At 42.3% G+C, this 22,200-nt stretch overlaps 2 protein-coding genes across 2 annotated transcripts in view; one reads left to right on the forward strand and one right to left on the reverse strand.

Annotated features, from left to right (window-relative positions):
* The window catches only part of LOC139725839 (short transient receptor potential channel 7-like), a 41,634-nt gene extending 25,096 nt beyond the window's left edge, over nucleotides 1-16,538 (forward strand). The window contains exons 2-14 of the mRNA XM_071636918.1: nucleotides 3,323-3,575; nucleotides 5,291-5,524; nucleotides 6,321-6,611; nucleotides 7,377-7,604; nucleotides 9,305-9,469; nucleotides 10,145-10,430; nucleotides 11,144-11,389; nucleotides 11,869-12,121; nucleotides 12,604-12,844; nucleotides 13,584-13,790; nucleotides 14,359-14,421; nucleotides 15,096-15,171; nucleotides 15,508-16,538. Of these exons, the coding sequence (XP_071493019.1) occupies nucleotides 3,378-3,575; nucleotides 5,291-5,524; nucleotides 6,321-6,611; nucleotides 7,377-7,604; nucleotides 9,305-9,469; nucleotides 10,145-10,430; nucleotides 11,144-11,389; nucleotides 11,869-12,121; nucleotides 12,604-12,844; nucleotides 13,584-13,790; nucleotides 14,359-14,421; nucleotides 15,096-15,171; nucleotides 15,508-16,538 (3,519 nt within the window). The 5' untranslated portion in view covers nucleotides 3,323-3,377. The remainder of the gene's footprint in view (nucleotides 1-3,322; nucleotides 3,576-5,290; nucleotides 5,525-6,320; nucleotides 6,612-7,376; nucleotides 7,605-9,304; nucleotides 9,470-10,144; nucleotides 10,431-11,143; nucleotides 11,390-11,868; nucleotides 12,122-12,603; nucleotides 12,845-13,583; nucleotides 13,791-14,358; nucleotides 14,422-15,095; nucleotides 15,172-15,507) is intronic.
* A 3,915-nt stretch (nucleotides 16,539-20,453) lies between these two features.
* On the reverse strand, nucleotides 20,454-21,608 carry LOC139725840 (uncharacterized). The gene has a single exon (XM_071636919.1). It carries the CDS (start codon nucleotides 21,606-21,608, stop codon nucleotides 20,454-20,456), a length of 1,155 nt encoding a protein of 384 aa, XP_071493020.1.
* Between the last annotated feature and the right edge of the window lie 592 nt (nucleotides 21,609-22,200).

The following is a 22,200-nucleotide window of genomic DNA, read 5'->3' on the forward strand; positions in this document are numbered from 1 at the left end:
TACTAATATTTGATGAAAATATTGCCAATTTGAAAGCATGCGTATAAATACCCCGCCCCTTTGCCATACGCGAAAATACTTCCTCATGCGAAAAATAGCTTTATTCGTTGTTCACCTATAGTTCTAGATTTATACGAGTATGCGCTTCTCCTCCTTTTCCTATTTTAACCTCTCTCTCTCCCTCTCTTTCTCTCTGTTGCTTTTATAGAAAGAAAACAGCAAACAAACAAACAAACAAACAAACAAGCAAACAAAGAAACAAACGCACAAACAAAGAAACAAAGAAACAAACGAACAAATAATTCGCATGTCTTTGTGATGAAGCAAGCCAATATCATTTGCGCGTGTATTGTTGACAAAGGTTTCGAGTATACAGCTGGGACTGGGATTCAAAGAGATTTTGTGACGAATACCCTTCTTTCGTTTCTCATTTTTCGTTAAGTTTGTTTTCACTTTAATTGACGAATAGAGCTATACAAAATCTCATTAAATTGATAGATAATTTGCAGGAGAATACAGCAAGCTACAAAAAAAAAAAAACAGCACTAAACTAAAATAATCTGCAATATGATCTGGGCTGCAAGTGTTCCACTTTTTTTTTTAGAACTATTCTAAATACTTCTCTGATGATAATCCAAAGTGATGATCAGAAAAATTGGCTTTTATTGTCCAGACAGACACCAATTGCGAAAGGCATTTTATACCTTTCCTTTTATCAAAATTGAAAGTGCTGTCCAGAGAGTTCTCCCACATCCACCACCCCCCCCCCCTCCCCGTAATTACCTCCAGCTCGATCCATCGATCAATCGTCGTGGTAAGCGAGACTTTCTTCAATCTAAGCCAGTGCGTATAGCGTAACGGTTTCGCGTGACCCAGATAGAATATGATGGCTTTTGAAGTGACAGAATGGTACACGTGCTTTCCATTTGGCAGACCAAGAAGAGAGACTCACGACACGCCACATTTTGCACCCGGTGCTTACCCGGTGATTATCTGCATTTTTTGCATCCTTTCTTTCGAAAAAAAGGAGGAAAATTACTTTTTTATGTGACAGTGAATGTGGCTGCTGCCGGCTTAAGTTACATCAGTGAACAGAGCTGCCCCCAGTTATGACGTTCGCTCGGTCAGGGAAACGCACCACTGATTTCCCGGCGCCATTGCGATTTTGATATACAGAGGATCTCATTACTTACTTTTAATATACCCAAATACATCACGTCTACACCAACTTGGGGAAAGTCGTACAGTATTATAGTTACATTTTCAGGAAATTTTGATGGAGGATATCGGCATAGCGATCACTGATCTTATATTAGATATAGATGGCGCTTCACATTTTAGGGGAGGCGCTCAGCACTAAAGAGGCACTCATGCCTGACTGACAAAGCCTGAGGGGAAGCAGCTTCCCCTGAAATCCCTCGTGGTGAGGTCCCGGGCAGGCGCGTATTCCTAAAGGCCGTGTCACACCATAACGCGGGCTTGTGGCGAGGAGGTAGTTTCCAGCACGTAGAAGATTTTCAGCGGGCAAACAAGAATGTTTGCAATTTTCATTCATGCCTTGTCATACCGTACGGGGGAACTTCTGCGGCTTGACTTGCGGGGAAACAAATGTACTCCAAGTAGCTCTCCGCAGTTGGTCCGCACCTGACAGTATCTAGCGCGTAGTTGCCCGGAGGTGCTCACGCAAGTCCGATTTAACCGCAGCCAAGTTTTGAGCATGACCAAAACTTTTTTCCGGGTGAGTCGCGGGAATGCCCGTAGAGGTCCACGCAGAACGCCAGTAGGAGACCCTTAGTGGCAGTACTTCCCAGGCAATTCCCACGCAGGTACTTCGCAGTCCCGTATGCAGCCAAGATAATGAAATTCTGTGAGATTTCAGCCATTCCATTAGAGGAATTCCTTCACTGAGTTGTCAGCCCCCACGCGACTGGTACAAAGGTCACACAGTATACTCGCAAGTATAACGCGTCCAGCAAGTAAGACACATGCGCTGACTCGCACAAATCCTTTTCCACCCTCAGGAATGTCCGGCATGCTAGAAAATCCCTACACATAACAAGCCCGAGTAGCTTGCCCGGAAAGGTGTGACAGGGCCTAAACACGGTTGCGGGTAAAAAAAATATGCGTGCGCACCTCCGGGCGACTACTTTTGAGATACATGCTAGGTACTGTCATGTGCGGATATCTACGGGGACCTCCGGGTAGTCAAAATTGTTCTTTGCAAGTCGCACGCAAGGCTGGTGTGACACGGCCTTTAATTTAGGAATGCCGGCCCGGTGCGGGCTCGCAGCTCTTGGGGCGCTTTCTACTGCAACACGGGAAAAAGGCGCTTCGCTATGGTGAGATTCAGTGTGTGTGTGTGTGTGTGTGTGCGTGTGTGTGTGTGTGTGTGTGTTGTGTGTGTGTGTGTGTGTGTGTGTGTGTGTGTGTGTGTGTGTGTGTGTGTACTGGAGAACGGTCAGCTAGGCTGGAAGTTTTCCTTATAGGTACTTGGGAGTGGATCCGTGTACTACAGGTGCAGGGTTTGGTTCGAGAAACAAAGTGAAAATAATGATTCCATCTGCTCAGAAGTCTTTTTTTAAGTTGTTATTGCCGGCGTTTGTTTGTTTGTCTTTCTGTGAACGATGTCATTCAGCAAGTTGCAAACGGATTCTTCGTGAAATTTTCACGAGAGATCCGTCTCCATGGTAACAGACTGCCGCCTGATGAGTTTTTGGTGGTGATCCGAATCAAGACCTAGACCCAAGATTGTTTTTTTTTTTTTTTTTTTTTTTTTCAAATCAGAGTGCGTGCACAGATCTATGCCATAAGTGATCCTGTACGGCCTTAATGGCGGATATTTGCGATCTCTCATGCCATGCATGTGGGCGCTTCTTGTCTATGATGCAAAGCACCTTAGAGCAACATCGTGGAATTACATTTCCATGCAACGGGAATGTCATGGCTCCTATTGCTAACATTTTTCTCATCATCATTATCACCAATGTTCGATTAATCGCAATCATCATCTCCTATTACAATTACACATTAAAAAAAACAACTATATGAACAATCAGCACTAAGTGTTTCCCTTATGACAGCGTATGAGGAGTAAGAAAGAGTGCAACATTGCCATAGCACACTTCACAAAATATAGGACGTGATGGCTAAATGTATAGCCTTGAAAATAACAATGTATATTAATGACGTATTAACATATTTTGACTTCATGTATTATATTTTTGAAGGTAGCAAAAACAACAACCACAACAACAACAACAACAACAACACCAAAAGTTAATGACCTTTCGATCTTCGACCTCTTTTATCTTAAACATTGCAGGACAAAACGACGGGAGGGCGAAAAGAAGCAGACGGGCGACCGCGCGCTGAGCAACATGCGTCGGCGCGCGTACGACTCGTTCCTCGTGACCTCGGGCGCCAAGGAGCACGACCTCCTGTCCAAGGACGAGCTCAAGTTCCTCCAGGCGGCCGAGATCGGCGACTTCCCGACCGTCAAGGCCATGCTGGAGAACGAGGAGAAGGCAGCCAAACTCCTCAGGTGCACGGATTACAAGGATCGCACTGCTTTGGAGGTAGGCCCTATATGATATTATGTGGACATTCTCTAATTAATACACGCACGTGCGCGACAATTTCCTCCTGTATACGGCGTGAGTTAGGCTTTACATACCGGTATGCCTTATGTCTCCCCCCCCCCCCACCAAAAAAAAAAAAAAAAAATAAAATAAAATATAACGAGACCCTCCGCAACGATAACTTTACAAAATACATGTAGTGAATATATCCAAATACAACTTCAGGGCATGAATCAATTTCAATTTCAATTTCAATTTATTTTCATATTTCTCGATGAAAAAATACATCAAATATAACAAAATTAAATGAAGTACATGATATCAAGCTGGAGACATACATAAAATATTGCAAACATATAAAACATATAGTGGTCGATCTATGTAGTTTGGAATCTTCAACTTATTACCCACATCTTACAGGAAACCCCATCCAATTTGCTTCAGTGGTCAAAGAGATATGAGGAGATTAAAATTGTAGAGAATGTCTGGTAGTCAGGAATCCCTTCCCTCCATGTCCTGTCCATTGTGTTCACACAATAATATGCAGTTCCAAGAGCATCCAATTAAGTGCTAAACTTGGAAGAATCAGACCCATGACATGCTTTACAACAATCCACATTTCTCTATGATCACTTAACCAAATTCAATGGAGTTTTATGCAAAATATGGGCAAGATGTTAGATTTTCAGACCCTGAAATACCATTGAGACAGTTTAATCATATTGGAAGTTATCAATGCGAAAATCCGATTTTTTTTTGGGGGGGGTGGACATACTGTAGTCTTGTTACACGAATCCTCACGTTGTTGGTAGAGCAAATATATAAACAAAAAACAGAAACCGAGAGTGAAGCTTTCTTCCCGCTCGCTTGACTCGCGAGACTGATAAACCTCCTCCTTGCTTCTTTTCCAGTTACATGTACTATTGATAACGAGAGGGCCTTTACGATGCCTTGTAACGATCGGATGAATTATAGACTCACAAATTGCTGCAAAGCTTTTATCAAACTGAGTTAGTGGAAAATGCCTTGATAGACAACAGGTGTCTAATAAATCCACATCAAAGTATACATTTTGCGACAAGAAGAGATAGGAGAGAATCCCTCCCACACACGCAAAATGGCAAGAACAAGAAAGGTTAGACAAAGTGGAAACAGAGGGAGAGTAAGGCGAAAATTATAAACAGAAGATGAACAGAAGAAGGAGCGAAGAACAACGAAGGAGGTAAGAAAAAATGGAGAAGTGGAGAGGAGAACAAGAACAAGTAGAAGTAGAAGTTTAAAAGACGAAGAAGAAATTGAAACACGAATACAACAACGACCCAAGTCCCTTACAGACAATGTGGAATAGCTAGAAATCACTAGATAGTTTCCTAATATTGTTGTGGGGGGGGGGGGGGGGAGGTTAGTGGAATATATCATTTTATACAAATTTAGATGTAAAGCAGTCGTTTGACTGATTACCTATCTCTGGATCACTTCTTAAAGGGCTCCCAAAGGCGATAACCGAATTTGGATTTGGGCCGTTTTTATGTTTACGTACTATAGTATTCAATTAGACGTGGTGGAAAAAAAAAAACAACAACAGTTGTTCTTCCAACGAGGTTGTGAAGAATGACGAGAATAGCTATTATGAGTTACTATGATTTTGTGACTTTTCCTCCCCCCCCCCCCCGCCATCCCAATCATGATACACTTTGTTTCGTCGTCCCCAGGTCTCCACGGAGAACGAACACCTCGAGATCGTCGAGCTCCTCGTCCAGAGGGGTGGTCGAAAACTCGAAATCCAGTGCATTCACGAGTCCCTCATGCTGGCCATCAGCAAGGGCTACCTAAGGATCACGCAGGCCCTCCTCAACCACCCCGTCCACCAGCGGAGCAAGGACAAGTTTCGGCTCGGCAGCCTCACGAACTACTACCAGCGGAAGAACAACTCAAAATTTGACCAGGTAATAGAGCGGAATTCTGTATACCGTTTGTTTTATTTCATGCGAGTGTTTTGTTTTGTATCTTTGTTTCGTTTTGCTTCTTTTTTCGCCGCTCTAGACAGGAGCGTGGGCTCAGGCAGAGATCAGTTCACATTATGCCATGAAAACGTAGCATTATATGCACTTTATGATAAGGAAAAATGCATAATGAATTACTGTGTTCTGATTGTTTTGGCATTCTAGCTGAATACAAACACCTAAACAGATGTCGTTCAGTATGATTCTATATAATCATGCGAATTAACGGGATATCAAAATGATATACAGCGTGTATGATATCAACATATACTACTTTGTATCATTATGGCTAAGTAGTCCTTTTCTTCATCAAATGATGTCATAATAACGCCATACTTGCATGATAAGCAGACTGTTTCAAGGTATAAATGCTCGTTTCAAAAGATATGTTGAACAATAAACTCGACCGAATTGGATTCAACGTGATATTGTCGTCATAACTACAACAGCATGAAAAGTGGGGCAGAATATAGAATATGCGGGCCGGATGCTGTCATCTATATTAACATGATTTCTGAACATCTTGAAAACATAACTTGTATAATGTTGATGCTCTTAAGAATGAAAGAAAGACACGAACATTGAGTGAGGACCTGAAACACACAGTCATATACGTAACAAATTCGTTATGCACACACCCTCACGTACGCATAATGCAGAAACAATATACGCTTTATATCATACAATCAATCATATGAATATAGAAGCTGGGCTGAAATTTCGATTCGATTTCTGACAGGATGTGACGCCGCTGATGCTGGCGGCGCACTGCAACGAGATTGATATCATTCGGCTGCTGCTCAACCGGGGGGACTCGATCAAAAAGCCCCACAACTCGCTGTGCCAGTGCACGTACTGCAGCAACAAGAAGCAGTTCGACCCGCTGAAGCACTCACTGGCCGGGTTCAACACCTACCGCGCCCTGGCGAGCCCGGCGTACATCGCCCTCACCAGCCCAGACCCGATCCTCTCGGCTTTCCTTCTCAGCCAAGAGCTGGCTTCCAACGCAAGAATCGAAAAAGAGTTCAAGGTAATAGTCGACAGAAATTTGGCGGCCCGCAGACAATCGAAAATTCTTTTAATTAATCTATTATCTGTTCGGTGAGAGAATGGAAAAAAATATAACGATGATAATAACCATAATAATAATGATAATAACAATAAGAATTATAATTATAATCATAATAATAATAATAATAGTAGTAGTAGTAGTTATAATAATAATAATAATAATAATAATAATAATAATGACAATAATAGCAATAATACATAATTCGATGTTTTGTTTCTGCATTTTACAACCAATGTTATTTTCATTGTTTTTATAAGCCGATACAATCATTGAATTATGGTACATGGAGCCATGAAATCTGACTTACAATTTTGATTACCATTGTGTGTTTGACTTGATATCCAGCATACAATATTGTCTGTGGAATGATGCTTGACACGACTTCTTCCTTTCATTGTGTTCATTTCTTCTTTAAAATGACTCCAAGTGTGGGATGGGTTTTCAGCCCAAGATGAGAAATGGCAATTTGTGATATTAAAGTACGGCGTTAAGTAATTCGGCACGTTGAAGAAAAAAAAATCTAGCGTCGTCGAATGATGTACACGTAGCAATCTAATGAAGATATGAACACATGATAGCAGTTTGTCTTCACCATCTTCTTCTCCTCTCTTCTCTTCTCTTTCCTCCTCTGCCATTCCCCTCTTTTTTTCTCTCTCTCTTTCTATCTCCACGTTTATATCCCCTGTTCCTCCTTTTCTCTGTGTATCCCTTTTATGACGTCAGAACGAATACCGAGATCTCGCGAAGCAGTGCAAGGAGTTCGCCTCGGATCTGCTCGACATGTGCCAGAATTCCGAAGAAGTCCGAACGATTCTCAACCAGGGGGCGACGACCATGGAGGAATCTGAACACGAGAGGGCGACAAGCTGGCTGAAAACAGACCCCAAGGAAGACAGTCACGTGCCTTCGCTGGCCCGACTGAAGTTAGCAATAAAACTGAGACAGAAACAGGTATGTTTGCCCTCTCATGTTATCTATCTCCTTTTAGATGTATTCTCATGGTCAGGTACACGTCACTTCCGGTAGCTTGTGTGAAAACAGACAGTTCCCCTACACGCATGTGCAGAGTTTGAACGTGGTTTCAGGGTAGGAATCTGTATAGTATGTTGATACAGACAACACAATACGGCATTTATGAACTTGGACTGTCGGCGTTCATAATCCTCGATCTACGTAATTGTGCTTTTCCGAGATTTGTCAATAGAACTTCTGTTGGCTATCCGAAATGTTTAGATGGACCATATTTGACGGCTTCGTATAATGTCAAAGCCAATTAAGGAAGAAACGTAAATAATTCCGTCTCAAAAGTACGCCGATCGCTCGACTATAGGATTACTTTCACTCAAGCAGCCGATCTCCATGATCCTGTGTCACAGTACCCGGATGTCCGACCATGCACGTGCCGTGAGAATAAAGGTCAATGTACTCCCATGCGAAGCAACTTCACCATGAAACTACGTCATTATACCACTCATAACAACAACAGTAGCAAAGGAGTAGCTAAAATCATGTAATTACTCATGTAATATACTAAGAACAGACGACACTAGAAAGTTTGTCTGCAAGGAAAGATCGCCTTTTCCTTTCCCTTTCTGACTATCGTTCTCTGTATCTTGCCTTATAACTATTCATAAATATGAAACATATTATAATCATACGTGTCACATATCACTTCTTCGAACGATTCTAGCAAAGCATACACTTATTTACACTGGACCAAATTATTGGCATTTCCTGAATCATGATTTAAAATCTGCTCCTTCTATATACTCATTTAAAAGGAGATTAAAGTCTTTTCTTTTACAATCTTATAATGACGACTCCCAGAATCAGATTAGTTTATAGGCTTACTTTGTTACCCGTCCGCAATATCTGCATTGCCGTTCTCTTTATTATTGTTACTATTGCTTAAGCCTTGACTATGAGATCTTTGTTGAAGGGTTTGTTCTATAGTCTTTTTTTTCTTCTTTTTCTTCTTCTCTTTCTTCCTCAAACCTCCGAGGATCGTTGTCTTTGTCTTTGTTGCATATTCCTGTCCATTCTGTTACCTCTGTATCACGCTATAGTCTTGTTTCCTCTTGTGTCGTCTAGTCAGGTTTTTTTTTTTCTATAAGTAGTCTTGTTGCTGTCCCAGTCCTGTTTTATGCTCATTACTCTGTTTGTTGTTGTTTTATGTATAACTGTTTGTTCGTCTGTCTCTTAGTGGGCTGCCAAACTTTTTTGTGACAAACTTTTTGTGCCGATTTGTTGTTGTTTTCAATTCAATTTTTGCATCGGGCTTTTAATACAAGAGGGGCCCACACTCTACAAGCTTTGTCTTTTTAGTGGGTCCCTCCGGGTTTTTTTTTTCACCCAGTGCATATATTGAAAACTATTTCACTTTCGTTATCTTAGCAATTATTGCAATGTATCGCTACTGTTAGTTTTTTTTTCTTTTATTGTTGTCTTCTTTGTACAATTGTATGCATTGTTTTTGTCACTTAAGAAAGTGAGATTTATGTTAATGTTTGTATATAGTGGGAAAAGCGAATAGATATATATGAACTATGAACTATGAACTATTCAACATAGTTTAAGAATACCCACATTACGAAAAAAATACATGCACATAAATACATCTCCTTCTCCCCTCCCCACTGTTCTTACGGTAGTTCGTGGCACATGCTCACTGCCAGCACGAACTGGCCACCCTGTGGTACCGTAACTTCCCCAGCTGGCGGCTCATGGGGCTCATGAAGAAGATGTCTGCCAGCATCAGCATCGTACTAGGTCTACCATTCTTCACCCTCGTCTACTACCTGGCGCCCCATAGCAAGGTAGGCCTACACAATTAAGAGATCTTCACCCCAAACATATATCAAATATATAATATATAATAATCTGTAATATATAATATATAATATATAGTACATAATATATGATATATGATATACAATATATAAGATATAGCATATATAGTATATGATATATAACATATAATATATATCATATAATATACAATATTTAACATATAATATATAACATATCACATATAATGTATGATATATATCATGTATATTATATGATATATAATATGTTGTATATAGGCCTATATATATATATATATATATATATATATACGTGTGTGTGTGTGTGTGTGTGTGTGTGTGTGTGTGTGTGCACTGACTGCAGGAGTCGACAGTAATGTTAATAGAGCATATTGTCAGTAAAGTTTGTGGGAAATTAAATGGTCCCTTAAAAAAAAAAATGTCACTTGTTTAAAGTTTTGGTGCCGTCATCGCAGCATGCATATAGGAAGACTGAAAAAAATGTCTTCCTTTGTCAAAATTGTTAGTTGAAGCTGCAGACATAACGATATCGCTATACTCTAGACGAAACACATCGCTAGGCTTGTTTATTCACAGAAATACACCTCTATCTGCACGATCTGTTGAATGAGTAGAAGGCGATGTGTGACGTCAGGCCATTTTCCATTTTATTTTTCTGTCAAGTGTGGCGCCTTCGTGAGCAGCCCCCTGGTCAAGTTCATACTCCACTCCGCCTCCTACTTCCTCTTCCTCCTCATCATCTTCATCGAGTCCCTCTACGCCCAGTCCTACAACAACTCCGCCCCGAAGGAGATGGAGCGGAGATTGACGTCGGCCCTGCGCGATCGCGGCAACACCTCCTGTCTCCTCGAAGTCTTCCCCGACCTCGTGAAGGATCCCGACTACGTCCTCAAGATCCGCTTCAACTCGCTCACGCCGCTGGAAATCCTCGTCATCATATTCCTCATCGGTATGAGCTTGCCATGATATTCATGTCCCTGTGTCATATGTAATGCATTCCTACTCCCTAAGAAAAGATTATTGACCTTCCGTTATGAATTTTGTATTTATGTGACTTATATCATACCAAAACACCACAGCATTTTCATATTCGTCACTTCTCAAGTGTTACCTGAAACTTTGGTCTTGTATATTAGTATGTAACTTCACCAGGTAGAGCACATTGAAAAGGTTCCCGTTGTTGCTTTTGTTCTAAAACTGTGTCAATAAGCAGAACATCATCAGGATGGAATACAGCAAACAGTAACACAGGAATTTGTCATTTTGATGATGATGGTGATGACGATGATGATGATGACGATGATGATGGAGGTGGTGGCGATGATCTGGTATGAGAGCTTTGTGGCAGAAGAAAAGAAAGGAGAACCAACCTACCGGAAGATCAAGGCTAAGATTGCAAACTGACTTTTTTTTTTTGGGGGGGGGGGGGGGGGGATAGCACAGCATCTTGATAGGATTTGGGAAAATAAACAAGTTACACCTACATGTTGAAGGAGAGATGTCCTGATATCTTACAAGCCAAAAGTAATCCAATCTTAAGATACCTAATAGCGTTTGACAGGTTTTCTTTTTCTTTTTATGCTCAAAGTTGATATAGCATTTTACATATGTCATGGTATATGACGAGTGTTCCTCGTCAACTTGATTTGCTCTGCGGTGCAGGTTTCCTGTGGGGCGAGATAAAGCAACTCTGGGCCGAGGGTCTATGGGTGTACCTGTCTTCTGTGTGGAACTGGATAGACATCGCTATGTTGAACTTCTACCTCGCCTCGTGTACGCTCAACATCTACAGCATTATTCGGGCCCAGATGGCCATCGACTTCATCGAGAACAACTTGAACGCCACTTGCGAGTACGCTTCGGGTCGGAATGAGGTCGCCAAGAGCCACTTCTACTATTTGCAGAGAGGTACTGCTTGTTTCAACATCCTCAAATTGGCAACAAGAATGGTGTACATGTTGTTGTAGTGGTGATAGCAGATCAGAGGAAGGGGCTGATGTACGAGAAGTGGATTGAAATGTAGCAGTAGTGCTGTCTAGGGACGGGAGTAGCGTTTGTCGTCGTCGCCATCTACAGGAAAGAAATAGCAGTAATGGTGGTGAAAGTAATAGTAGTAGTAGTAGTAGTAGTAGTAGTAGTAGTAGTAGTAGCATAATAGTATAGTAGTAGCAGACCATGGTAGAAGAAGTAGATGTTGTTGTAGAATTGTAGTAGTAGTAGTAGCCAGATATATTGCTACTCTGAACTTTATGTTAGCTGATGCAAATTTATACATCCATTGCAAACCCGTCGATATCCTCGTGTTTTCGTTTTTGCCTCTCCCACCATCCTCCATCCCCTCCCCCTCACCCTGCCCCGCCCGCGCCCCACCCACCTCCATCACAAAGAACGAGGAATGTGGCAGAACAATGATCCCGTCTTCGTGTCCGAGGCCCTCTACGCCATGGCCAACGTGTTGAGTTTCTCCCGCCTCTCCTACATCCTGCCCGTCAGCGAGTTCCTCGGTCCGCTCCAGATCTCGCTGGGCCGGATGTTGGGAGACATCCTCCGCTTCGCCGTCGTCTTCTTCGTCGTCTTCCTCGCCTTCTTCTGCTCGCTCTTCAACCTGTACTACTCCTATGAGGACTCCAAATTCGGCGAGTGAGTATGATTATGAGAAGTCGATGGTCAGTCAGATATAGGTCTACTTAATAAACTTGCCCCCTCTCTCCTTAGTTACCTTTCAACCAACCAATCATTCAATCAAGATATGTGTATATATATATATATATATATATATATATATATATTGTGTGTGTATGTATTATGACATGTTTATCTTGGTTTTTTAAATATATATACAAACTACTTAACATAACAATGTCGGAATTTCCGAGCTTGGGCAAGTTGGGTCAAGTTCATCGTGTCACTGCCGGCAACAAGGGATAACCTGGTGGTAGTGTCGCTGCCCGCAAAGCAGTAAATGACAGGTTCGATTCCTGATGGTTCCTTTTCCCCCCGACATGTTTGTTAAAAATGTAGATCAGCAGTTTCATTTTCAAATTTCATTTGTACAGAGGGAGACAAATAGAAGAAAACTCATACCCAATATTGTCTGTTATTTATCCAATCCGGGTAATTAGCTTTGGTACAGCGTTTCTCACGCTCTTCTGGGCGCTCTTCGGTCTCGGTAACCCGCTCGACCCCCGGTTGAACGGGACCACGCTGGCCATTTCCGTGGACGAGTTCGGCAACGGTAGGGGAGGCTTCCTGATCACCGAGTCGTTCGGAACGATCCTGTATATGACCTACTACGTCGTCATGGGCCTGGTCATGCTCAACATGCTTATCGCTATGATGAGTAACTCGTTCCAAGAAATTAACGTGAGTTCCGTTTGTGGATATCAATTGCTTTCCTAGAGAGAAAAACTTCACTTAATGATCAAGTTGAATTAACCTAGCATGATTAAATCAAATCAAAGACAACAGAGAATACAGCACTAAAGTTGGACACAGAATGAAGCTATGGAATTTAATACATGTACAAAGTGTATCACTAGGGAGTCTTCACGAAATAGGGATCCCAGCCATCATCTCATGATCTCACACGCAACCCATACTTGCAAAGAAGATAACGTTACGTGCGTTGTGAGATGATGACGTCATTTCCATTAGTACGATATTACACAGATATTGCCCTTTTAGAGGTGTAATATAACACTTGACATCCCCGATGGAGTTACATTTTCGCCAAGAGATCATATTGCCTCCAGGGGGAAATATAACTCCGAAGGCATCGTCAAGTGTTATATTACGACAGACAAGGTGATATTTCTTATATCATTATGATCTGAATAAATGTACATCATTTTAATCTTGTCCCATCGGCAGCAAGCCAAATTCTTGAATTATATGACCTGACGTGACGTCACTGCTGACAATGTGACGATTTCAATCCTCGCTGCATTAGTCATTTGAGTGTCTTATGACCAACCACAGGCCAGTATTTATGTAGACCATTGAATATCATCATGCGTGTACAGCCACATGCAATATTATTCTGTGATAGTGTAATAACGTCATGGCTCTTGGGTTTTATATTATCTGTGCGTCTGCTGTGCAGAGCGAGCAAGACGTGGAGTGGAAGTTCGCGCGCGCCCAGCTCTGGATGTCGTATTTCGACCAGGGCGCCACGATACCGGTCCCGTTCAACCTCATCCCGTCGCCAAAATCCTTCACGCACTTCTACAAGTGGGTCGCCGCGCGAATCCTCGAGTACAAGAACGGCCGGTCCAGCGGGGAGAGCACGCAGGTGCCACTTGGAGAGAGGGTGAGTCTAATAGTGCCTGACGTGTTCATGCATGTTTGAATGTTCGTCGGTTAATGTTAATGCTATTGCAAATGTTCCGCCGCACACTATACGACTTTCGGTCGCAGGACTAAGCGACTTTGGATCTGAAATAAACAAGCGTGTTTATTCTGAGGCTAGTGTGATTTTTTTCTGATCCAAAGTCTGTCAGTCGTGCGACCGAAAGTCGTATAGTGTGCTGCGAGCTTTATTCGATTAACTCTTTTTCTGTATCAAATCTGATTTTAAAAAATAACTCAGAAAACGAAACGTTTCACTTGATTTCTGCATGTCATTACTTGAAAGTGTTTTACGCGTCTCACAAGCCAAACTTATAACTATTGCTGAAAAAGTGTTGTTCAATATTTTATTCTTTATTATCATTTTGATCAGAGTAAATTCCAGTTCTAATCAACTTTAATTCTTTTGTCATTTAGGGGGGTCTATTGGAAAGCAGGTAAATGTTAAAAAAAGCAACAACTGATACAGCTTTTTGTTTAGATAAATGTAATCATCATCTCACCACATTTTTATTACAAAATTTCCACAGCGGAACGGAGTCTTTAACATCCTCAATCGCCTTGAGCTGAGGAGAGAGGAGAGCACACATGAGGTGAGTGACGCATGCGCAAGACACCAGCCATTAAATAATGTTCACCGACGAGGGCGCTTTGTATAATTTCCCATGTAGGCCTACACATCCCTTTAACGTCGGCACATGCAGCCACGATGATCATGATAGAAACATAATTATATAATCGTATCTTTCGGTATTATAGGAGGTACGTTACGTCATGTTCAATCGTGTAGAATGCAAGTGAAGAAGTAGTATGACAAAAGGAACAGAAGAACAAGAAGGGGGGGGGGTAAGGAGAGAGATAGAGACAAATTAACGAGAAAACCGAGCTTCATTTAATGTAAAAAAAAATCATGGGGAAGTACAGATGTGCACATACGTATTCAGTTTTATGAAAGACAAACGCATATAAGAGGAAACCTCCCAATGGACTTGCATCGGATTAAACTTGACATTTACTATTTACTTTTACTGAATAAGATGAAGTTGGTTCCTTCTGGCATAGATTAACATGTACATTGTAACTTGCAAGGTGTTACATTGTGCTATTTGCAAACGACCTTACAATAATTTTCGAATGCTTTCTCTTGACTGTGTCTGTAACACTGCACTGTGTGTGCATTGTGAAGATAACAATGATGATATTGATGATATTGATAATGATCTACATATTCCATCTATTATCGCTGATTGTTTGTATCTTTCTACAGAGCATAATGAAGGGAATTATCAAGCGGTACCTTTTCAAACTGCAACGTGAGAAGGATAGCGATGAAGTAAATGAAGGTAAGTGGATTTCATTTACGAGTCATGTTCAACACAGTCATGTCACACATTCAGAGTTACAGTGTCATTAATTCTATTAACCGCAAAGAATAATCACAGCAACAGCAACACCTGCACAATCACATGGACGTCCCTGAATTGTTTCCATTAGCATGATTAGATATGTCATTTGCTTGGCTTCAGCTGTTTGACTCCCTTCGTTCCTAAGCAAGCTAAGCAAAATAAGTGTTGTTGTCAGTGCACACAATAGCATGAGGGCCTTGAAAAAAAAAGAAGACTATTATGTACAGTATATCGCTCGCTCGTTCTTACCATAGTTTGTGTATTGTGTTTCAGGCGAGCTGGACGAAATCAAGAACGACATCTCCAGCCTGCGTTTCGAGCTCATGGAGCAGCTGAAAACTCCCCGGACGCCGTTCGTCCCGCACGCTCCCGCAAGCGCCCCGGCATTCACATTCTCATTCCCGAGCGGGCATCCCGGGAAACCACCGAAGACATTCACCGATCCAAACGTGGAGATTAGCGCCCTCAGACGACAGATCTCTGAGCTGAGCACGTGCATAGAAACTCTAACCAAGGCGGTGCTGTCGAAACCGATGACGGCCAAGGAAGGCTCCGCCGGCGCTGGCGACGTCGAAAGGACGGATGTGGTGCTTGGTTGCGAAACGAGAAGGTCTGAAAACGATGATACCCATTTGGAATACGATCTGGTGAATAGGACAGCTGCAACGGGAAGAACGTTAGACATGGACGATATCGTGGTGACCTATAACTCCGACCATCAATTGAACAGAGAGATGGGCGTGGCCTCAGGTACTCCGAGTCACCGCAGGAACCGATACGAAGCGGACCACGGCAGGGATTCTTTACGGAGGGCATACGGCACGTGTGATGACGTCAGTACGATGGATCAAGACAGTGGGTACAACCACAGGACAATGTCTGGTAGTCGACCCGGTGATCACAACCCTGAACACAGGCGATGGTCGATGTCAACGTCCCCAAATAATAGCAGGGGTGGCACCACAGCAGATCTTGCAAAGCACGGCATCTCGCGGACGTTGAGTCGTGGCAGCATCCACGTCGGCTTCGATCTCGAGACTCGGCACGACCCCGTACTCAGCGTGCTCGAGGAAGCGAACGGACTGCGGAGGGAATTCGAGCCCCAGACTTCGCGCCCGAGCGCCACCGCGAGAACGCCCGTCGGCACACCGGGTCTCGACAGACGGGACTACGACGGGCACGCTGATGACGCTTATAGCCCAGGGAGGGGAGTGCGGAACAACAGAGTGAGATGTGACGTTGAGGACGACGTTCCGTCGGCGTCAGCAGCACATTATAACATTGCATTCTCCCTTGACGCGTGAAACTTTCTTCACAAACCACAAAATGTCTTCTGGCAAAGTGGCCTTCCCGCAAAATGGCGAGACAAAGCCTCCAGTACGAGGACAATTAATTGCAGCATTTATACTATAGAGGTCATGAATGTTAAGAAGCGCACGAAACAGCATAAGCGACCTGGAGTGAACATATACACGATACGTGGTCTCCGTTTAGACGCCCAGCATGTCCAGTGCGATTGTCAAACAGCTGGCCGTAGCCTGCGTAATACCGCCGAATACAGCAATCCTTATATATACGCTGTATAATTATTAAGACGTGAAACTTGTATAGCAGCTAAAGAGAGGGAAGCAATAACTCGGCACATGGTTGTAGATACACAATATTACATTGTTTGATTCGATGTAATACAAGGGACTTTTGAAGTCATGTTGTGCTTTTTAATTAAAAAGAAAGATAAGAAAAGACCTACATGTATGCTAACTTCAGCAGCTGGTGTGAAAATTTTCCGAATTTAATTCTATAGTGGACTAATGTATAGGCACTGAGACATAGCGGACAAGGCTCCTGACTCCCAAATCGAAGGACTCGAGTACGAATCCAGTCCAATCCGGTGCTTACTTTCTTGGACAAGATATGTTTACCCCAAAATGTCCCTCTCGATAGAGGTGTATAAATGGGTACCTGGCAACGCTGGGGTAATAATAATGGCAGGGTCTTCTGGTAGAGCAGTGGCAACATTGAAGAAGCTACTCTGCACAAAAAAGACCATAATTATGTAAAATGTATGCCCGATTGTACGGATCTATAGTGTTACTGCCAAATAACGTTTACTATGTCCTTAATGTTAAGTGAAGGAAGTGTTTTTTATCAGTTGAATTTTGCACCTTTTTAATATTTATAAAGTATGATAAAGACAACGCAATGAAAAAAAAATGCGAGTACATTGTTGTTTTTTAGTAACCACGTCGTCTTTTTTCAATTTCACTTGTTCACTTTCAATTTCACTTTCAGTTTTTTTTTTTTTTTTTGTCAAATCGTTTTTTGTTCGCCACTTCTTGCGGCCGCTGTGTTGAATTTCATTTGTAGATTTCCTCGCTGTATGACGACATATCTTTGGGTTGCCAATACAGGACGGGGCAGGTCCGTCCTAACTAATTGAATATCTCTCATTTATCCCGATGTGAATTTCCTAGCCATACTTCTGTTCTAGTCAGGTCAATTCGTCTCATCATCCACTCTTCATCCCATCCATATCTCATTCTCCTCCTCTCTCTTCTGGTATCTTTCCATCACTCTTCTTCCTCTCCCCCTCCCTTCCTTCTATTTCGCTGTCTCTCATTGTTAGACCGATAAATCTGCCTCTTTTCCGGCGGCATCTTGTGAACTGTATGGTTGGAAATATGGTGAGCGTGCCAAGTTTTGTGATCTCTTATTATAACGAAAAATCTGTCAGTTGCGAGGGGCCGACCGTATTACCCCACCGATCAAGAGGCAGCTTTATCGGTTTAATAAGTCCTCATCTGATTCAAACATCACATTGGAGTAGTGGATCTTCGATGTAAGCCGAAAGTGCGAGAATAAACCAGGGTTATGATGGACAGGGGGGATTTAAAAATTCAGGGTCTACAATAATTCTCTGATAGGCATCGACGAAAATTGTGAGGAATTTGTGTCAGTGTTCCCTGCAACTATACTCACATAATTATAGTCAACACAATATAAACAAGACGCGATTTTCGATGAAGGATATTCATGTAATTTATTGATCAAACATTAAAACAGTAAGAATTATCCAATTCACATGATAGCATTTGTTTTCAAACGTGAAACCTACGTATGCGTGTGCTTTTGTTTTGTTTTCCAGAGAAAGTTCATGCAAATCATTCTAAATGGTTGACAATGCAAGTGTCAGTAGGTATATTGAATATCGAGACCGAATTTATATGAGAACTTGCTAAAGATTATATGCGATTAACATAACCAACGTGGATGTAGGTGCGTGGGACAAGCATGATTGTAACAATGGCATTTAGCAACAATAGTTATTCCTGAAACCATATTGTTACCCAAACCTCTGTCGCGAACTGTTTGTTAATGACTGTCAAACACTGAAAGAGAGCAAAATAATCCCATCCCAGGCCAATCTGAGACAAGCTGCCTAGAATGTTATGTTCCAAATGTTTCACAATTCGGTATATATGGATAGTAAATAACCTTTAATGATCTTTATATTCGACATATGTACACAAGACGTAAACTGCTTACCCTGAGGGTAACTCGAGGGTTGATCACCATATTGCTGAAGTCCATGACTCGATATATGAAAAACTTATACCAGCAAATATACGTGTACATTTCCATGGCAACGTTAATATTACGATAATTGTTTGTTTTGCGTTCATCTGGTCGTTTGTTTACAAAGAAGTACATGTGCAGTGTACAGTTATTCCATTAATTTGATTTGCAAAACTTGAACTTGAAGCACTGTTCTCGAATTAAAAAAGGATATTTCCAGAACTCAAAACACGGGTGATGTCTCTTGTTATGAAGTAACAGGACAGTTGAATGCTGCAGTTGATTGGACGTCCAAATCATTTGTTATACGAAGGATTACAAGGACACACGGCATGGAGTGACATTGCGTAATGGTGACGACAATAAGGTTATATCGACACGAATGGTAATAGTTTTATAAAAAAAGGCAATAATGACTGAAGTATCCCGTTTTCAAATACCATTGACATTAACATTTTGCTTTGGAGCAAACAGGTAGGAACACAGGAAAGCAGAAATTAAGTATACTGGGTTTTGCAGCAGTTTGGTACGGCATATATAACTATTGTGAAGGGGTATGAAAAACATGATTCAATAACTTGTGAAATTTGCGGTAATTCATACACTGTATTTACATTTCAATGTAGGTTGAATTAGTAGGGGTTTTTAAACTCATTTTAATTATTCCTTTCCGGTTTGTTTTGCGTATATCTGATTTCTATGAGATCAGTGATACAGTGAGGGCCTTTATAACATATTTTGACAATATTTGATTACATAGAACACGTCGAGGCGCACATGCGTCTGCAAGCAGTATGTATATAGTTGCCTAGCATGTATAAATGATTTTTCCACGTTGAACTACAACGCAGCGATACCTTGTTCGGTGAAAAACTGTTTTACATAACTTTGTAGTAGTCACACGTACACCATTATAGCCGTCTCATGCCTATCCTGGTGTGCAAATTTCACGCTGAGTTTTTCTTCTATGTTTCTCAACGTTGAAAACTTAACCGAAGTCAGGTATCTTAGGAGTTCAACCACTTTCAACTGTGTTTTCAAATATCAAGTCTTCAACATCGTTAAACATTGACGAGAAAGAACGATTTTCTGAGAGAGATATCACACCTCGCTTAATTTCTTGAGAAGTAAGTACGTAGCACAGACACAAATTTTCACGTGTCCTGGCCTAATTTCAAATTTTATAAATCGTGAATTATTGCTATCAATTTGAATTGATTAAAACAGATGCGATTACTTCAAGGACTTCATGACAGCTCAGAACAATCACATCACGATACAATTTTGTAATCTGTAACATTTACAATCATTTAGAGCGAAAATTCGCAGACAGACAGACACACACACGCGAAATAGTAACTGCATTCAAATGGGATGAGCGAAAATGACGCAATGTACACGTATGTCATAAAATTTACTTCATAAAAATGAGCAGCAAGTGATCGGGGAATAGTATTGTACAGATTAGGTTTCTACATTATCATGATTCATATCTCCTGCTCTTGATGTATAAGTTTCCATTTCCATGATTACAAGAGTAACAACATTATGGATAACACTATACTCGTCACGCAGTCTTGTGGTAGCAGCCTGGTAAATGTCAATCAATACAGTGTAATACATGCCACACTCATAAACTTCGATCAAACCGATAATCCAATCAAAAAATCCTCCTCTGTTATCGACATCCAATCGGGGTCAACGGTCATGAGCTCCATCAAGATATCAAATTCCGGTTCCTTCGGGTCCCAGAAGCTCACCTCGTTGAACGATGATGACGGGAATCGTGACGACTTACATTCCGATGACCATTGTCCAAGACCAGCATCGTGATGGTCAAGCATTCTTGAATTGACCACCCCACCGTATGGCATTTCGCTTTGAGTTTTGTGATCGATGTCGTTTTCGCTCACGCTCCAGAATTTGTCTATTGGATTTGAATCTTGAAATACGGGCTCCTCTTCATGGGCAAAAATCGGCCCCACACTGATGTCGATTCCGGGAGAACCGATCCAAATACTGGATGTGCACTTCTTTTTCGGCGTGACGTTGATGACCGGAGCTGGAAGAAATATGTTTTCGATGCCCGGGAGCCTCGGGGGAGGGGTGGGCATGCGAGAAGGTAACGGTGCGTCGATCTTCTCAAGCGTTTCTACTCCGAACGAGTTGCGTTCCGCCAGCGGTAACCGCTGTATCATGCGAGACGCCGCGGCGGATCTCAGCTTCAACCGCCTGGCCCTGTCGCGTTTTCTTCGCTTGGCGTTTTCCCTCTCCTTCCTCGCCTGCGATTTCGATTTATCGCGCTTCCCCTTCTGTTTCAAACATTCGTCGTCTGCTACAGTCTCCCGGTCGAACGTTTTTCTTCGGGCCTGCAGAGCCTCGGCCTTCATCAGTGTCGTCTGCCAGTCGCCGGTCAGTTTCCAGCGGTAAGACCCGCGGGACGTCTCGCCGTCAGCTCCGGCGATCCGCTGAAAGCATCTGAACACGGTCAAATTGTGTCGTACCGAGTTCTTCCAGTGGAGGCGATTTTCTCGATAGTATGGAAACTTTTTCGTGATCTGCTCATAGATCTCCTTAATGGTTCCCTGGTTGTCCTCGCACTCGAGGAGGGCCAGGATGACGAGCCTGACGTACGAATGCGGTGGCCTGGCGTGTTCATCGTGATCGTGGGCTTTCGTCGGAGTTTCACGCGGGGATGGCGGGGGTGTAACCGACGTGAAAGCCGGTGACATGCAAGTGGGGCCATCAGCGCGTAGCGTGGTTGAGCAGGTGATTTTGGAGAGCTGTGTTGTATCCATGCTGCTACCTTTATGACACTCCGTTCAGTGTCAGTTACCGTTTGGAGGGTTTGTGAATGGTGCAGACGTTACATTCCTGTTCAAATTGATGCTAAACGAAGCGGACGTTACAACAATTTGTAACAACTACTAAACAGCAGCATTAATCTAGCAAGGCCAATTAGATATCAGTTTTTGACCCTGAAACTTAACAAAAGCTCAAGGTCGTCAGTGGGGTAGGTTATTCTTATTGTTCTCATCTTTTTGTCGTTGGCATCCTCTGCTTAGGAACCACGACCCCCTCACTAATCTGGCATGCTGTATGATTCAATGTTCTGACTCGCTAAGTTGAGCACGCTTTTCTTTTCATTAGTTAAATGAATGGTCCCCGCTCCAAAGTGATTTCAATAGACCCTGGTCCAAGGTACGTGAATAGAACATGGGCTGCGGTCAGCTGGTCAACCCGGATTCAGCATGACCATATTGACTAGTTGCCAGGAGACGCGAGACAATAAGGTTACCCAGGCAACCGCCAAACTCAAAAGAACGGATGCCCATAGTAACTCCATACTTCACGGGATTAAAAGCGCATCTTCGCAGCTGCGCCCGATGG

The sequence above is a fragment of the Diadema antillarum genome, unplaced genomic scaffold, assembly GCF_040938485.1.
Source record: "Diadema antillarum isolate AM-2024a unplaced genomic scaffold, OU_Dant_1.0 seq00000063_RagTag, whole genome shotgun sequence".
NCBI classification, from domain to species: domain Eukaryota; kingdom Metazoa; phylum Echinodermata; class Echinoidea; order Diadematoida; family Diadematidae; genus Diadema; species Diadema antillarum.